Source organism: Punica granatum, chromosome 5, assembly GCF_007655135.1.
Source record: "Punica granatum isolate Tunisia-2019 chromosome 5, ASM765513v2, whole genome shotgun sequence".
In the NCBI taxonomy this organism is placed as follows: domain Eukaryota; kingdom Viridiplantae; phylum Streptophyta; class Magnoliopsida; order Myrtales; family Lythraceae; genus Punica; species Punica granatum.
The window spans coordinates 3731357-3746891 of record NC_045131.1 but is presented as its reverse complement, the minus strand read 5'-3'; the positions used below and the strand labels follow the sequence as shown (position 1 = coordinate 3746891).

General features: G+C 41.1%; 3 protein-coding genes across 6 annotated transcripts; 2 read left to right on the top strand and 1 right to left on the bottom strand.

Annotated features, from left to right (window-relative positions):
- Positions 1–4060: 4060 nt before the first annotated feature.
- LOC116208089 (OVARIAN TUMOR DOMAIN-containing deubiquitinating enzyme 12) lies at positions 4061–8400 on the top strand. 4 transcript variants are annotated; one of them, XM_031541315.1, is made up of 11 exons: positions 4061–4427; positions 5175–5584; positions 5684–5838; positions 6160–6233; positions 6712–6766; positions 6889–6963; positions 7097–7170; positions 7297–7345; positions 7423–7507; positions 7674–7730; positions 7963–8400. In XM_031541315.1, the coding sequence occupies exons 2-11, from the start codon at positions 5272–5274 to the stop codon at positions 8016–8018; spliced, it is 993 nt and encodes a 330-aa protein (XP_031397175.1). In that variant the 5' UTR covers positions 4061–4427; positions 5175–5271; the 3' UTR covers positions 8019–8400. The 4 variants fall into 4 exon arrangements, with proteins under 4 accessions (XP_031397175.1, XP_031397174.1, XP_031397176.1 ...); XM_031541314.1 differs by having other exon boundaries at positions 4072–4371; XM_031541316.1 differs by lacking the exon at positions 4061–4427 and adding an exon at positions 4441–4584.
- A 77-nt stretch (positions 8401–8477) lies between these two features.
- On the bottom strand, positions 8478–9822 carry LOC116208090 (transcription factor TCP11-like). Its single transcript, XM_031541318.1, has one exon. The coding sequence runs from the start codon at positions 9413–9415 to the stop codon at positions 8750–8752; it is 666 nt and encodes a 221-aa protein (XP_031397178.1). The 5' UTR covers positions 9416–9822; the 3' UTR covers positions 8478–8749.
- A 2360-nt stretch (positions 9823–12182) lies between these two features.
- LOC116208691 (high affinity nitrate transporter 2.4-like) lies at positions 12183–14532 on the top strand. The gene is given in 5 exon segments (XM_031542236.1): positions 12183–12720; positions 12814–13150; positions 13256–13371; positions 13461–13729; positions 13732–14532. Coding segments are annotated over 5 exon segments (1590 nt in total). The 5' UTR covers positions 12183–12241; the 3' UTR covers positions 14121–14532.
- The last annotated feature ends 1003 nt before the right edge of the window (positions 14533–15535 follow it).

Sequence of the window (15535 nt, the reverse complement as noted above, 5' to 3'; positions counted from 1 at the left end):
ATTTATTAATGATGACAAGATCTTAAGATGATGTGTTTGAAATGTTCATAGGCCCGTGAAAAATAAACTCTAATGAGTGGGAAAATATTTTCCATTGGAAACCTAAATAAAAAAGGTATATATCCTAATTTGTATATATATTTGATATCAAATTTCTTCTAATTTATCCATATAAAGTTTGGGTGAAAGGTACCTTTTTTTTTTAATAATTGATGAATTTTGATTGGCTTGCTAATGAGTTGTGTAGAAAATACCTTGCTGGAGGCGGTGCTAAAGCGCTTAGTATGTGGTTTCCAACACTTTTATGGCAGAACCTCTGGGTTCATGATGGTTTGTAGTTATTTTGCCTTTCTGCTCCATTTTGTCGACAAGCCTCTTAGAAATAGAGGCTAGCACCATGTCTTTGAGATATTCCTGAATTTCTTTGGAATTCTCTCACTTCTGCTTCCTAACCCACTTGAGGATGGGTTTGTAGTAGGGTAACACCTTCTCCATAATGACAAGATCGTTTATCATAACGGATTGATCGAATAACCTGCTACCTTGTTATAGTCGGATTTAAAATACTAACAAATTGGTTAAAAATGTGAAAAATAAAAAAGATAAAGTAGTCGCGAGAGTACTTAAAGTATTTTTTATACGAATTTTCTAGTCTAGACAAAAGTTGATAAAAATACCTTTTGAAAATAACTAATATGACCATAATGACCGAATTATTTATTTCGACGGGCGATCGGATATATCGCTACATTATTCGGATTAGATTTAAAATACTAACACAAAGGGGGTTAAAAATGGGACCGGATCCCCATAAGTCAACCAAATTACCTACAACATTTTTGGACCGAATTCAATAATAATAACAAAGAAAAAAATGAATTAATATAATAAAATAAAATATTATATATATATATATATAATTTTATTCAGTTAAGTAAGAAGTCCATTATTCAATCTCGCCTGCATGAAACGCGGCACGGCCATATAGATTTTTTTTTCTTTTAAATTTTATTATCGTCATGATTATAGGTTTTTTCCCCCTCCAAATTTGATTAATATTATATATATTAATTGATCATTTGTGTTTCAATCAGTTTCAAATAACGACAGTGTTGTGTGTGCATGACGCAGTCCTGCATGCGATCGAGCATGTCCCATGCCATTGTGGTCTCTTTGTATTGCCGAAGAGAAGCAAATTACTAAACAGCTCATAAAACCTTTCGTGTATACTTATGTTTAATTAGCCCCTGGGAACACTATATAGCCATAAATCCCATCCTACCATATAATTTATCTTCATATATATATTGATTCACTTCACCTAGCTAGTGTTTGTTAATTTGGTTCGAAAACTTTGTTTCGTGGCGAGCTCTTGATCAATGCCGCGTGGCCCCATCCATGCCGTTGTGTATATTGCACGAAAAATATTTAAAACATATATATCTTACGCCCATGCTATATATCGCAGCTCCTAGGAATCTATTTGCTATGATTTTACTAATTTTTTTGCATGGAGGATTCGAATGCATGCAAATTATTAATTGCATGTTCTGTTCTTAATCACATTAAAAATGATACGCGTAATTTTGTTTATTTATTTATTTTGGAATGGAGGAGTTGTTGATCTGTCAACCTTAAAATAGTCAAAAACGAAAATAAAAAATTGTAGAGATTACTAAAGCATGCTTAATTTAATTCACACGACTGCTTCTCAAAACTGCTAAAAGGCAATAAAGCATGCTATGATCAAATTTCAAGGGTTGTCTTCGGTAGATTAAAAGGTCTTCTATAGCTTTAGAAATCGACATCAATTTCGGTTGATTAAAAGGGTCACTAGGGAAAAAAGTCTTGATTAACTTCCTTCAGGTGACAGGAAAGTTGTGATTTGATTAATTAATTAATTAATTGTGATTCGTGTTAAACCTTCTCTCCTTTGTCTCCTAGTTAAAGCAACATTGCCGTCTATGAGACACCCCACGTGATTGACTGCCGAAAAATTATGTACTAACTGTAAACAGCATTAAAAACGGACGGTTTAATAATTCATATATATATAAATACATATTCATTTATACGTACTAAAATGCATGCTGTCACTATTGGTATACGGGGTAATAAGTCATATTATATGAGAAATTCTTATGTGACTTCGGTCACATGATACAGGGTCACCATAGCCGTCCACTTATGAGTGAAATGCGGGGCGCACGCGGAGTGGACGGTTGTGATTTCCGTGTCACATGACATGGGATCATGTAAGATCTTCCGTATGTATTTATAGATACGTACCAAAATGTATACTGTCACTGTCTGTGTATATATATATATATATACATATACATACACGTACGGTATTTCTATATGGGCGTTATCGAATCTACACATTACTGGTCAGGTCCATCTGCAAGAACTCCGCTGGGAAAGGTGTAAATTTGACTGGTTTCCTTAAATTCTCCAATGAGTGTCAAATTTGTCAAACTGACCGTCCGGGATTGGAAATAGAGACAGGGCGACCCGATGCAATAAATTTAGTCGCAGTTTGATGCTAAGATTCGAGTCCTTTCGGTCTCTTTTTCAAGCGAATTTTCTGTGATCATTATTTTCTTGAATTTTTCTTCTAGGATATAAAAGAAAGGTGCGCAATTTCACGAACTTGATAGGATAAGTACCGGCGGACGATATCGACAGGTGCATCGTTCATCTAAACTTCGATGAAATCGGATACCTCTATGATATACCGTGGGAACGGGTTTAGATGTTACCGGTAAAGTATATAGGATAAAGTGGGTAATAATTTCTTGTTTCTGTCATCCTTTGGATACAATTTCCGCATCAATAATTTGGAATATTGACAATGGAGAAATCCATAGGATCGAATTATAAAATCCACCTGGAAAAGACGAGAGATGATGAGTAAGCGGAGTCTCCTGCAGGGGAAGGCTTACCAATCAAAGTCGATTTTTAAAATTCAACGATTAGGTAATGCTTCTTTGTCGCTTAGCATGACTTTTTAGTGTGTATTTTAATATTCGAAAACTTAATATACTTTTATTAATTCATTTTAAGTTAAGATAATCTAATGAGAGATAAAACTTCCTCGATCATGAATATTTTGTAAGAATTCTAGAATTTAATTAAGAGAAATTAACTCTGAATTATTTAAACTAATTCATGATGGTACTTAGCATGACCATTCAAATACATTGCACATCCCACAATATCTCCTTACATTTATTTCGTGTCCACAAATAGAAAAATATTCATAGAATATATAAAAGACGATAAATATAAAGCCGTCCTTTCTGGCCAAATCGTTGGCTTATCTGATTAATTTTCTCCATCACATCAAATGTTGAAAGGTCCATTTCGCACGCAAAATTTAAATTGGTGCCATCCACACATCAGCACGTCCTATTGGACACAAATCAATACACATATTTAGTGCAATATACATTCACCTCTCTCCCCTTTACTTAATCCTTAAAATTCACACAAATAAAAATATACGTAGATTATTGCGATTTCTAAGACACGACGTGAAATAATTCTATCTCCCAATAAAACTATCCCATGAGTCTGGTCATACAGGACAAATTTTATCTTAAGCAAATCGAACAATTAGTCGACCATTGGCTTGTCCAACTCGACTAATTGGCCCTATGACATTAGACTACCTTTTTTTTTTTTGGGTAATTGGCATTATAATAAGATTGAAATAGGTTATTACAATTAAAAGGTACGAGAAAATTATACATACACCGATACAAATAGGAGAATCTCAATCTTTTACAAGATTAAAAAAAATGAAGAATAATTCAACCGGCATTATTCTTCCTCGGAAATTCTAACAGCTAATAATTAAGAAAAAGAAAAAAAAAGATTAATGATAAAAATTCAGAATAGCTGTCAAAACTTCTGATGAGGTAAAGGTCAAAAATGGTCAAAACTTCCGTACCCCCCAGCTGACGGCCGCCGGAGCGAGTGTTAACCACCGCCCACTGGCGGCCGTCTGATCCTCCATTTACGGAAAAGTCGGGGGAACACTAATCGAACGGGCGCTCAACCCGACGCTAAATTAATCGAATGCAACGGCAAAGGAATCTCCGTACGATGTCCTTTCCTCCGGGCAAACTTGCTCGACGTTTAACGCTGAGGCGACCAGAAACTGTATATAAACGCGTGAGCACAACCCCCGCGTCTTCACTTTCTTTCTTCTCCAGCTACCCTGCGCTTTCACCCATTGCTATCATCCCAATCAGCGGCGGATTTAGGACGTACAGAGCCTCCGTTTCCTTCTCAGTGAAGCGTTTCTCCGCTTAATACTGTCCATTTGGTTGGTCCTCGCCATTGGAATTGAGCTTTGATCAGTAGGTGAGCTTTCAAGTCACTGTGGAAGAAGCATATTCTGCTTTTTTCCCCCTTTATTGGTATGATCTCCATCATTCTTCGCGATTCTTAAAGCTGCGGATCCATTCTCTCTGATTAATAAGGAAATTATGTTTCCCGAATTTGGCGTAGTCATGGTGATCGATCGTACAAGTGATTGTGATTGTGATTGCATCAGTAACTGAGAGGGAACAAAGGTTAAAGGAGCTTTATTGATTGGAAAAATCCTTTTTTCTCCGTCTGTCTTTCGGTTGATCAGACAGTAGTTGATTGATGGGCAGCTGCTCTCAGCTCAATGAACAGGCTTCCAATACCAATATTTGCTTTTTTTCCCGTGGCGTTTTGTGCGCCTTATAAGTTATAAGCTTCATCGTTTTCATGCAATTAAGCATCTGATTGAGGTGCACCTGGATTGTTCGGTTTTTCGCCGTGTTTCTGGGTTCTGCCTTATGGTCATGAAGGAATCATTTACACAAGGGGACCCTTTTGTAAGCTCATCATTGGAAAAAATATTTTGGAGTAAATTGTTATCTGGGTTCTTTTCTTCTATATTATAAGCTTGAGAATTATCATCGAGGTGCTTCTGTGATGGCGATTAAGCAGCTCTTGGAGCCCGTGTTTCCTCAGGGCTCCGGCTTCTGAGGGAACGGGAGCTTTGTTTCATTCTTGGATTGGTTCTGTGTGCATATTGAGACATTGAACGAGTTCTGTTCTCGGGCATATGCGTCTATGCAGATAAGAGTTACCTGGGGAGATTGTAACTTTTTTTATTCGCTTTTTTTAAGCAGATCAGGATTCTTCTTGCTTTGTGGTAAGGGCATCTCCAGAAAGCAGCATCGATTCTTTCGTCTTCCTTGATAAAGTGTTCCCAGGAGATATAAAGTTATGCTAGAGCAAGATTCGGATGTTTTCCAGTGGGGTCAACGCCTTTTCGACACTCCATTCTTTCATCCAGGATACCCAACTGATGCTATTCACCAAGATGCTGGCAGTATCTATCATGTACCAGTGAACCATTACGTAACAGAATACAACACCGTAGAAAATGATGAAATTATTGCACACACCTTGCAAGAAGAATTTTCTCATTTGGCAGTGAGGGAATCGTCACAAGATTTCCATGTGCCAGACGATGACTCTTCCATGTCTGTACATCAGCAGGACTGGCGTTCTCCATCGATGAGACTCTACTACTCAGGTGCTTGGTAGATTTAATCTCCTTTTATATACCACTCTAGCTTATTTGTGAAGTATTTTACTTTTCTTCTAATGCACAAAGCACATGTTCCCTGTTCAGGCCATAATTATGACAGTGAAAGACCTGATCATACATGGGGTTCAGGTTCACCTTCTAGTTATGGAGGCGAAGGTTATACTTATTCTGAGAAGCCGAGTGATGATAATGAGAATAGTGAATTCATGAATCCATTGGATCAAATGGTCCCAATACCAGTAAGTTTAGCTTATCTGAACATTCTCAACAATCTTCTCTAAAATCAATTGCTTCCGTATTATCCTCAAATTTCCAGATTCTACCCTGTGCTCTTTACGTTCGAGTCTGTTGGTGACTAGTGGGTAAGTAGGTGGGGAAAAATATTGTATTTTAGGCTGTCTTGGAATAATGGATGGACTGTTGCTTAGTACATGAAGCTTTCTAAGAGTGATATTATTGTCTTTTCTGATTTAATTTGAAGTCAGAGCCCCAGAGCCATTCTGTATCTGCAATTTTGAATATTGCATCTTTGACATGATATTTCCTCCATACGTTTGCAGCATGTTCCCAGAATAAATGGAGAAATACCTTCCACAGATGAAGCATCTTCAGATTATGAGAGGCTGCGCCAAAGGTAATCATCAGAAACAATCTCCTTTTTTTTTTTTGATGAATAGAAACAATCTCCTTATGTACCAGTGGAAGTATCTTTCTTTCTGAAAAGATATTAATTACTCCAAATTTAAAATTTTCTTATTGCCGTGCTACCTATGTTATAAAAGGAAATAGGTGCTAAAGAAAACAATGTAATTTCAACTATTTCAACAGAGCGTTCCTATTGTGTAGAAACCTTCTCTTTTCTATTGTTCAAGATTTCAAAATGATTATCTAACAAGGGAAATCTTGTCATGTAGAAGTTTGATTTCCAGATTTAGGCTGCTGAAATATATGGTAGTTATTTTCCTTAAAAATGTCTCAACAAGGATAAATTATAGTTGGGGCCCGGCCTTCTTTCCGGATCATATTTGTTGGATAAGCCTATCATTTGTTGTCTCATCTGTTTTTTGTCAGTATTACTTTAGTAACTCTTATTTTTGTTCCATATTTTTCAGATTGCAATTATATGACTTGGTTGAGCATAAGGTGCAGGGAGATGGAAATTGCCAGGTCTGTATGTTTTACTTGCATTCTGTCAATTTGATATTGCAAATATGTTCTGTTAATTGATTCTCCTAAGATCAAGTAACTTATTAACATCATTTACATGGGTTTGCTTTTGTCACTTGCAGTTCCGTGCACTATCCGATCAGTTACATCAAACGCCGGATTACCATGAAAGCGTGAGAGAGGAAATAGTGAAGCAGGTCTTCCGTTGTGAAATATTGCTATGATTCTCCTTGTGAAATATTGCTATGATTCTCCATTTAATTGGTTATATGAATTGGCAACTGTATTTTGTCTAAGTAATTATTTTTTGATATATTTTATTTTTCTCAGCTCAGGAATAACTCAAAGTTTTATGAGGGATACGTTCCAATGGAATATGATGAATACTTGAGCAAAATGTCGAGGTAGCCCTTTGTCCTAGTCCGTTTGTTTTCTTTCTTAGGCCTCTTGGACATGCTATAGATACTGTCTCACTCTATCCTGAGAGTTACATGCCTGATGAGGTTCTTCGGTTTTGCGGATGCTTGTAGGAATGGGGAGTGGGGTGATCACGTTACATTGCAGGCCGCTGCAGACGTGGTAGGTGTTACACATTCCGCACAGTAACTCAGGAGATTCATTTGCAATTCAGACTTGACTTTTGATACTTCATGCAGTACGGGGCAAAGATATTGGTCATAACATCATTTAAGGATACATGTTACATTGAGATTATTCCAAACAATCAGAAGACAAAACAAGGTAAATCGCATCACCTCCTTCCCGCTCCCAACCCCCTTCACGATGACTTCCATTTTTATTCTTATAGTCCATAACTAAGCCACCCGAGTCAACTGCAGAAACAGGATACCCTGTCTTCTGATATCTAATGTCATGGGTTTGTAACAAGCTTCAGTTTCCTTTGCAGTTCTTCTTCTGAGCTTTTGGGCAGAAGTTCATTACAACTCAATATACCCTCAAGGAGGTAACCCGCCCTTTTCTTCTTCGTCAAATACATAACACTTTCATCAATGAGGTAGATTTTCCGATACTGTCTGTGGATAGAAGAGAGATAAATGGCTTTGAGATGCCAAAAAAAGAAGCACCTTATCTGGTTTCATCAATCGAATCATGATCTACTGAGTTTGCTCTGATCTGCTTCATACCTTTCTGCCCATCCTCCAGCTAATGCATTTTCTTTTCGAACTAATATGCAGACATGCCATCTTCCAGTTCTGGGAAGAAGAAAAGATGGTGGACCTTTTGGGGATAAATAAACGAGTATACATTGCTTATTTCCTCTTCCGATGCAAGAACCACACACAAAATAATAACAAGTTATTCAACAGCTCCTGTAGAGAAGAAACTCTTTGATCCGATTTTACCATCCGGCATGCATTTTTTCAGCTTGCATGCCAATATAGGCCAGTTCATTTCCTTGCTGAAAGAAATCCACACAGCATATTCAGCAAAAAAAAAGAAGAAGAAAGAAATCCACACAGCGGCATACTTACGTTATTCTTTACAGATTCGGGAGGACGGGCATCAGATACTGGAAGCACAGAACATATTTATACAGATTTTACTAATTATACATATAAAGAAATCGTTTCGAGTTTGTATGTTTCACTCTCACTATCAGCTGCTGCTGGAAATTCTAACCAATCCCATGTATGATGTATGGCATAGCACAACAGAACTGCATCGGACTCAGACAACGCAAAGTCACGGTTCGGTTCAATTAGCTTTCGCACCATCGACGAACTTTTCGATCGAAAAATTCCATAATGGTTAATTTACATCTCATCCGGCCCTGCAATTCCCACGTCAACTGTCAGGGCCACAACATTACCAGGAGCCACTAGGAATACACTGACCAAAACTTTCCAAAGCCATCAGCTTCCAGACTCTCTCAGCTCAGCTCACCATTGAAATGAAAATCCAAAAAAATAAAAATAAAAGAAATAAAGCAGAGCTAACTAATCAACTGTAAGTAATATCTATCTATTGTTCTTCAGCTAAAACCTCTTCTTGCTTTCTCTCCTCATCCTTCTCCATGGCCGCCGCTGGCTGCAGCAGTAATGCCGTGAAGGGCATGTGCCGGTACCCGTTCACCGCGTCCTCAGCAGCATTGGCGGCGGAGCTGTAACTGAACCCCATCGGGGGGCAAAGGTCCAGCCTGAACCCCGACGGAGCGAGCGGGAAGGGCACGACCGCGTGACCTTCAGCAGGCTGAACTGGGCAGGAGACCGATGATGACCTGGACGAGGGCGGAGGGAGGGCGCGGGCGGTGGAGGAGACGGGCCCGGAGGGAATAGTACCGGAGCCGGTGGCGGCCACAATGGAGGGCTCGGCCTGGCGGAGGAGCCACTCAATGGTCTCGCCGTCGGAGCGGTGGCCGAGCTCACGGGTGAGCTGGAAGATGCGGGCGGCGCAGAGGGCGGGGATGCGGATCCGGCGGCCCCTGCCGTTCACCTTGGTGTGGCGGTCCTTGCTGGAGGAGCTGGTGGGACCGGCCTTTCGGGACAGTGGGCCCGAGGATTGGGAGTTGGAGGTGGACGGAGGGTCGGCGGCGGCAGGAATAACCGCCAAGGAGGTGGCGGGGGTGTGGTCGGAGGAGCGCGGTGGGGCCGAGGAAGGGAGCTGGTGGAAGGGAGAGTCGGAAACCATGATGGAGCGATGTGGGCTGGTGGGGCCGCCGAGGATGTTTAGTTAGGGTTTTAGAACACAGATTTATTAGGGAGGAGACACGTACGTACGGTACGAGATGGTTGGGAGCAAGGGGAAGACGGTCTTCCCTCTCTCTCTCTCTCTCTCTCTCTCGCTCCTTTGTTTTTTGAGTCTGTGTTCGGTCTTCACGCGGGACGAGAGTGAGGATGGCGATGATATGGATGGACAGTTAGTTCGTGAACCTTTTTAAATATGGGCTTCGTGTCGTGCGGAGAGGATCTGAATCTCAGTGTCTTCCTTCGCCTAACGTGGGTCCCACTACGTTAGCTTCCCCGGACCTTCCGTTATGCTTTGCTGATTGGCCCATCTGGCAAGGCTGTCCATTAGTTCGCTAGGTCCGCATTCGGTTGTTGTACGTGGAACTACTTCTATAAACAAACCTCTCTCTTCTGCTAATTTTTCAAAGTTACGATATGAATTCATAGCCTAATATAAAGAAATAAAAAGAAAATAATTTTTCAATTACATATCACGGTCATTGATCTCTCTTATAACCGCAAACAAAAGCTCAGTAAGGTGACCATTTCGTGTAAGGTTGGACCTTTTTTTTTTTTTTTTTTTTTGTTTTGGCCGTTCGCTGTTGGATGAGTTTTTCATTTCCGAGATTGCTTTCAAAGGAATGCTGTCTTCAGTAATAGGTGAGCGATTACCAACTAGATGCTTTTTTGGATACTTGGACAAATTCATCTATATATCTGATTATGATTATCACTATGATCTCCCGATTCGATTGTATAGTTGATCGAACGTATATGCAAACAATTTATATTAGAAAGGAGTAGAAAGATTAACTGTAGACACGACAAGGGCTTTTGAGTTTTTTTTTTTTTTTTTTTGAGTTTGGTAGGTAATATGAATATCAGACTTGGGAGCTTCCCCAGCTTTTGCTCCGAAGGCCCGGCTGCTTTTCGGTCGGAGAATCAGACATCCTAACAGAAAATTGTGCAAACGAATTTTGAAAGTTAAATTAATACAAAATTTCGGACAAGAAAGAAAAAAAAAATTACAAGAAGCATTATATATGTTTCGAAGAGTCATGTCAGCGGTTTGAATGAACCCCGATGTCCACCTCTCCAATGAAATCAGGAATCGGCTCAGCACCGACTTTGTGACCTCTGATACGAGACGGGGGATAGCGAGACATTACAAAACCAGCGCGGTTAGAAGTATATTCATGCTCATAACTAGGTGTATGCGCCCAATCCATGGGAGCAGTCGTGTAGTTTATCAAATTTGCAAGGCTCTCGGGTGGACTCAGGCTCTAGGCTTACTTGAGCCCGGTTATATATATGTCGTCAACTCTTACCATACACCATTGATCGATAATCGATATTTTTTCGTGCATTGTAAAAAAATCTCATGGCAAGACATTCATTGACGTGTTATATTTTCTTAATGGGCCAAGGTCTTTGTACCCAACCTTCGGCAGGCAATCGGGCTGATCATAAGCCCAGAATTATCTAGTTGACTAGGTAAACGGGACCATGCCCTTATACCATACATTCAAAAGGCCCTAGTTTATACATATGAGAAAGGATGACAGAAAATTATAGCGCAATGACGTACGCTTTTACTTGATAATTAATGTGTTTCAGAATTAGATACTCAAAACAGAATTATCAGTACCCATTTATAACTATTAAAATTTCTAATTCATTGTACTAAGTTTATGGATTCCCTTATAATCGGAAGGAAGAAAATTGATATAAATATATTGTACTTATAAACCTAGCTTTAGACTTGATGATGATGGACGATGACAAATGGGTAAGTGACAATGAACTTCCATCAGCTAAGAACAGCTTCTTCTGCTTAATTTGTCTTTTCTATTATGTAAGTACCAGGAATTGGCCGATTGGAATAAAGTTGGCCAATTAAATAACGTGTAATTAGACTGCATTATATTGCCTCAAAACATGGGAGAAGGGACAGTGGGATCTAGACAAATTTTGGCTTAGCAAAGCCTCGAAATTTTTCCAAGAGAACAATACAGAGCATATGATCGAATAATTCGTTAATCTTCAACACAAAAAAAAAAAAAAGTCGAAATAAAAGGTACACTGAAAGTTCCGCTAGTACGATTATCTCTTTGACTCAATTGGGATCTGATCTATTCTTTCTTCTTACTCTTTACGAGATTATATATACACTGACCCTTTTTGTTCTTACATGAATTTCTTCCCTTACTCCCGAGGTTTTGTGGCTTTGCCTTTGCGTGCATGATTTAGGCTTTTCCTATAATCAAGCGCAAGAAATTATTGTAATTTCACGTAAATTCGGATGTCCTTTTCCGTTAAATTCAAAGATAAACTTTCTTTTTAGCTTTAAATCTCTTTTGCGATCACCCAAGTCTTAAGAACCTCTTCGAACAAGTGAGAGGGCGAGCAGCAAGAACATTATTTAAAGACAATTCCGAACCTATACCCATTACTGCAATTCGATATAGAAATATTCTACGGGAAAATTTTAAATAATCATTCCTTTTTGTTTTTGGGTATCATTCCTTATATAAATCCTTGAGTATACGGTACAAGTAATTTCATATACAGGTCGTAGTTAAATATACTCGATGTTACATTAAATCGGCTCAAAATATATACCAAAAGAGAGAAACATTTTGACGTATTGATTAATTCAATAAACTTACATATGCCGCATTACGGGAGGCCGAGGGTTTCTCCTTCAATGTCTATAAAATATACCCATCAAAACCAAAACCATTAAACCAACTAATATTAGTTACCAATTAAGAACACTACTTGGGTTATGGCAGCGGGCGTGGAGGGCTCGCCGGGGAGTTCCATGCATGGAGTCACCGGAAAAGAGCAGACCTTCGCGTTCTCTGTCGCCACCGACCCTACCGTAACGAGCGATGACCTCGCGAAATTCGCCCTTCCCGTTGATTCCGAGCACAAAGCGAAGGAGTTCCGAGTTTTCTCCCTCGCGAACCCACACATGAGGACCTTCCACCTCTCGTGGGTCTCCTTCTTCACGTGCTTCGTGTCCACGTTCGCGGCTGCCCCTCTAGTCCCGGTCATCCGGGATAACCTCAACCTCACCAAGGGCGATATAGGAAACGCTGGGATTGCTTCTGTCTCCGGCAGCATATTCTCGAGGCTCGCAATGGGTGCTGTCTGTGACCTCCTAGGGCCGCGCTATGGATGCGCTTTCCTCCTGATGTTGTCCGCTCCGACTGTGTTCTGTATGGCGTTTGTGTCCTCTCCAGGAGGCTACGTAGCCGTCAGGTTGTCTAAGATAAGGAGATGATTATTAGATGTTCAAATATAAGAATGTACACTTGAACAAGCCTCACTTGATTATAAATGATCTTTCACCAGGTTTATGATCGGATTCTCACTGGCAACATTCGTCTCCTGCCAATATTGGATGAGCACGATGTTCAATGGGAAGATCATTGGGCTCGTAAATGGCACGGCAGCAGGGTGGGGCAACATGGGTGGCGGGGTCACCCAGCTGCTCATGCCGGTGCTCTATGAGATCATTCGCAGAGCAGGGGTGACCCCATTCACAGCATGGCGAATCGCTTTCTTCATTCCCGGTTGGTTACATGTAATCGTCGGGATTCTCGTTTTGACCTTAGGGCAAGATTTGCCCGATGGCAACCTCGGTGCCCTTCGCAAGAAAGGAGATGTTCCCAAAGACAAGTTCACGAAGGTCAAGTTTCAATCCATAAGCCCAATATGATCGGTTAATTATCTTCTAGCTGTTCCATCCATCAACTGATTTCAGCGATCATTATCGTCATGTTCGTGTTTTCAGGTGGTGTGGTATGCTATCACAAGCTACAGAACGTGGATTTTCTTTCTATTTTACGGCATGTCACTTGGTGTAGAGTTAACCACCGATAATGTGATCGCGGAATATTTCTTCGACAGGTTCATGAAGTCCTAGATTTTTGTATATGGTAGTAATAATTTCGATTAAGTGTATCGAATTAATTAAATATGTGAATAATGATTTATAGATTTAATCTCAACTTGCACACGGCCGGCACCATAGCAGCAACCTTTGGAATGGCCAACATCATTGCAAGACCCGCTGGCGGGCTACTATCGGATTTAGCAGCCCGACATTATGGCATGCGAGGCCGTCTGTGGAACCTTTGGATCCTCCAAACCCTAGGAGGCGTCTTCTGCATCTGCCTCGGGCGGGCAAACTCTCTCTCGCTCTCCGTCCTTTCTATGATCCTCTTCTCCATCGGCGGTCAGGCGGCATGTGGAGCCACATTCGGGATCACCCATTCATTTCAAGGAGGTCCCTGGGGGTCATCTCAGGGTTAACCGGTGCAGGCGGCAACTTCGGGTCAGGGCTAACCCAGCTGCTCTTCTTCACGAGTTCTAGCCACTCGACCGCGACAGGGATTACCCTGATGGGGATCATGATAGTAGCGTGCACTCTCCCAGTGACGCTTGTGCATTTCCCGCAGTGGGGAAGCATGTTACTCCCACCGACAAAGAGCGGATCAAAGTGCAGCGAGGAGTACTACTATGGGTCGGAGTGGAATGAGGAGGAGAAGCGCAAGGGCCTGCACCAAGGAAGCCTCAAGTTTGCAGAAAACAGCAAGTCCGAGCGGGGCAAGAGGGTGCTCTCCGTTCCGGACTCTCCTGCTTCCATCCCAGCATGAGGGCAGGCGCACCAAAGCGCTCCACACTACAATTTACCAATGTAATCGGATCATGTAATTGCTTGATATATCGGCACCGGATGCCACCTCACACATACAATGTAACAGTCTAATTGCACTTCTCCTGTCCATAAGTCACGTGAGAGCGTTAATATATCATGATGGCATGAAGTCTGATTGAGGCCTTGTATAGCGGGCTTATTGGGCCAGAGATGGGCCGGTGATGGACCGATAAATTAAGCTGGGCCGAGCGAGAGAGAAAAAAATCTTACAGGACAATTCTGGGTCCCCCACTGTTGTCCAATTAGAACTTGGAAGTATACTTCTTGCCTCCCTACAGTACGTGAGGTCGATTTGGTTGGGTTTGAATAGTCTCCTTCACTTTTAGACGCATCAGGTAAAGTGAAGTGATACTGCATGGGGCACATACACGGGAGAGACCGATAGAGACGGTTCACACTAAAAGGTCGGCTCGCTTCCTCGAGAGCAAAAACTTGTAGCTAATAATCTCATGACTGGTCCCAATCACACATACCACTACTGAGGAATCTCCCGACTCCCATCCGTGTTATTTTCACTGAGCATGTAGCTGGAGTGACAATTTTAGTGCCGACCTAGACGTACCAAATATGGAACCACCGGAACATTCAAACTATATACTGTGGGATACCATATGCATATGCTGATATTTATTGGGAGGGCCAGGGAGGATTAATAATATGCAAAGGCATCTATGAAGTGACAAAGGGCTCAGAACTTGTAAGCAAATTTGCTGCCACTTTCTGTCCTCCAATGACAGCTTGTGGGTCACTGCCCCAAAATTTTTTTTTTTTTTGGGGGGTGGGGGGGGTTGGTCATAAGGCTATCTAACTATGTATCTATCCATCCATCTATGTCTCTCAAATTCAAAAATCATAATACCATTCATTCACTCACATTAGGCCCATCTTCCCATCCCTTTATTTCATATATACTCCTCTCGCCTCTCTTCTCTGCATTATAATATTCACTAAGATTACGTACTTACATAGATACGTACATATATACATATTCATTGGGCAGAGGGGGGGCTGAAGTGAAGTGAATCTCAGGGTGGTGTGGGAGAGCTCCATAATGGCAGGGAAGGAGGAATCAGCGCAGAATAGCAGCAACAGCTCCCACAGCTCGACGTGCGACCCCTGCAGATCGTTCGGGCAGAAATGCAGCCACTTGGTCAAGAAGCAGAGGGCCAGGTTCTACATTGTCCGCCGCTGTGTGGCGATGCTCCTGTGCTGGCACGAGCACAAGGACCCCTGATCGATCGCCAGACGGCCTTTGCACAAGCTCGGTTTTCTTTTTAGTTTTCTTAAGTTCCGGGTCGTAAGTGCAACATCCGTAGTGTAAATTAGAGAATCTAATTGGATTATATATTGTTA

Coding starts and splice junctions, on each gene's coding strand:
- LOC116208089 (XM_031541315.1), top strand. CDS start 5,272: ATGCTAGAGCAAGATTCGGATGTTTTCCAGTGGGGTCAACGCCTTTTC. Junction 6,234..6,711: donor TATGAGAGGCTGCGCCAAAG/GTAATCATCAGA, acceptor CATATTTTTCAG/ATTGCAATTATATGACTTGG. Junction 6,767..6,888: donor AGGGAGATGGAAATTGCCAG/GTCTGTATGTTT, acceptor TGTCACTTGCAG/TTCCGTGCACTATCCGATCA.
- LOC116208090 (XM_031541318.1), bottom strand. CDS start 9,415: ATGGTTTCCGACTCTCCCTTCCACCAGCTCCCTTCCTCGGCCCCACCG.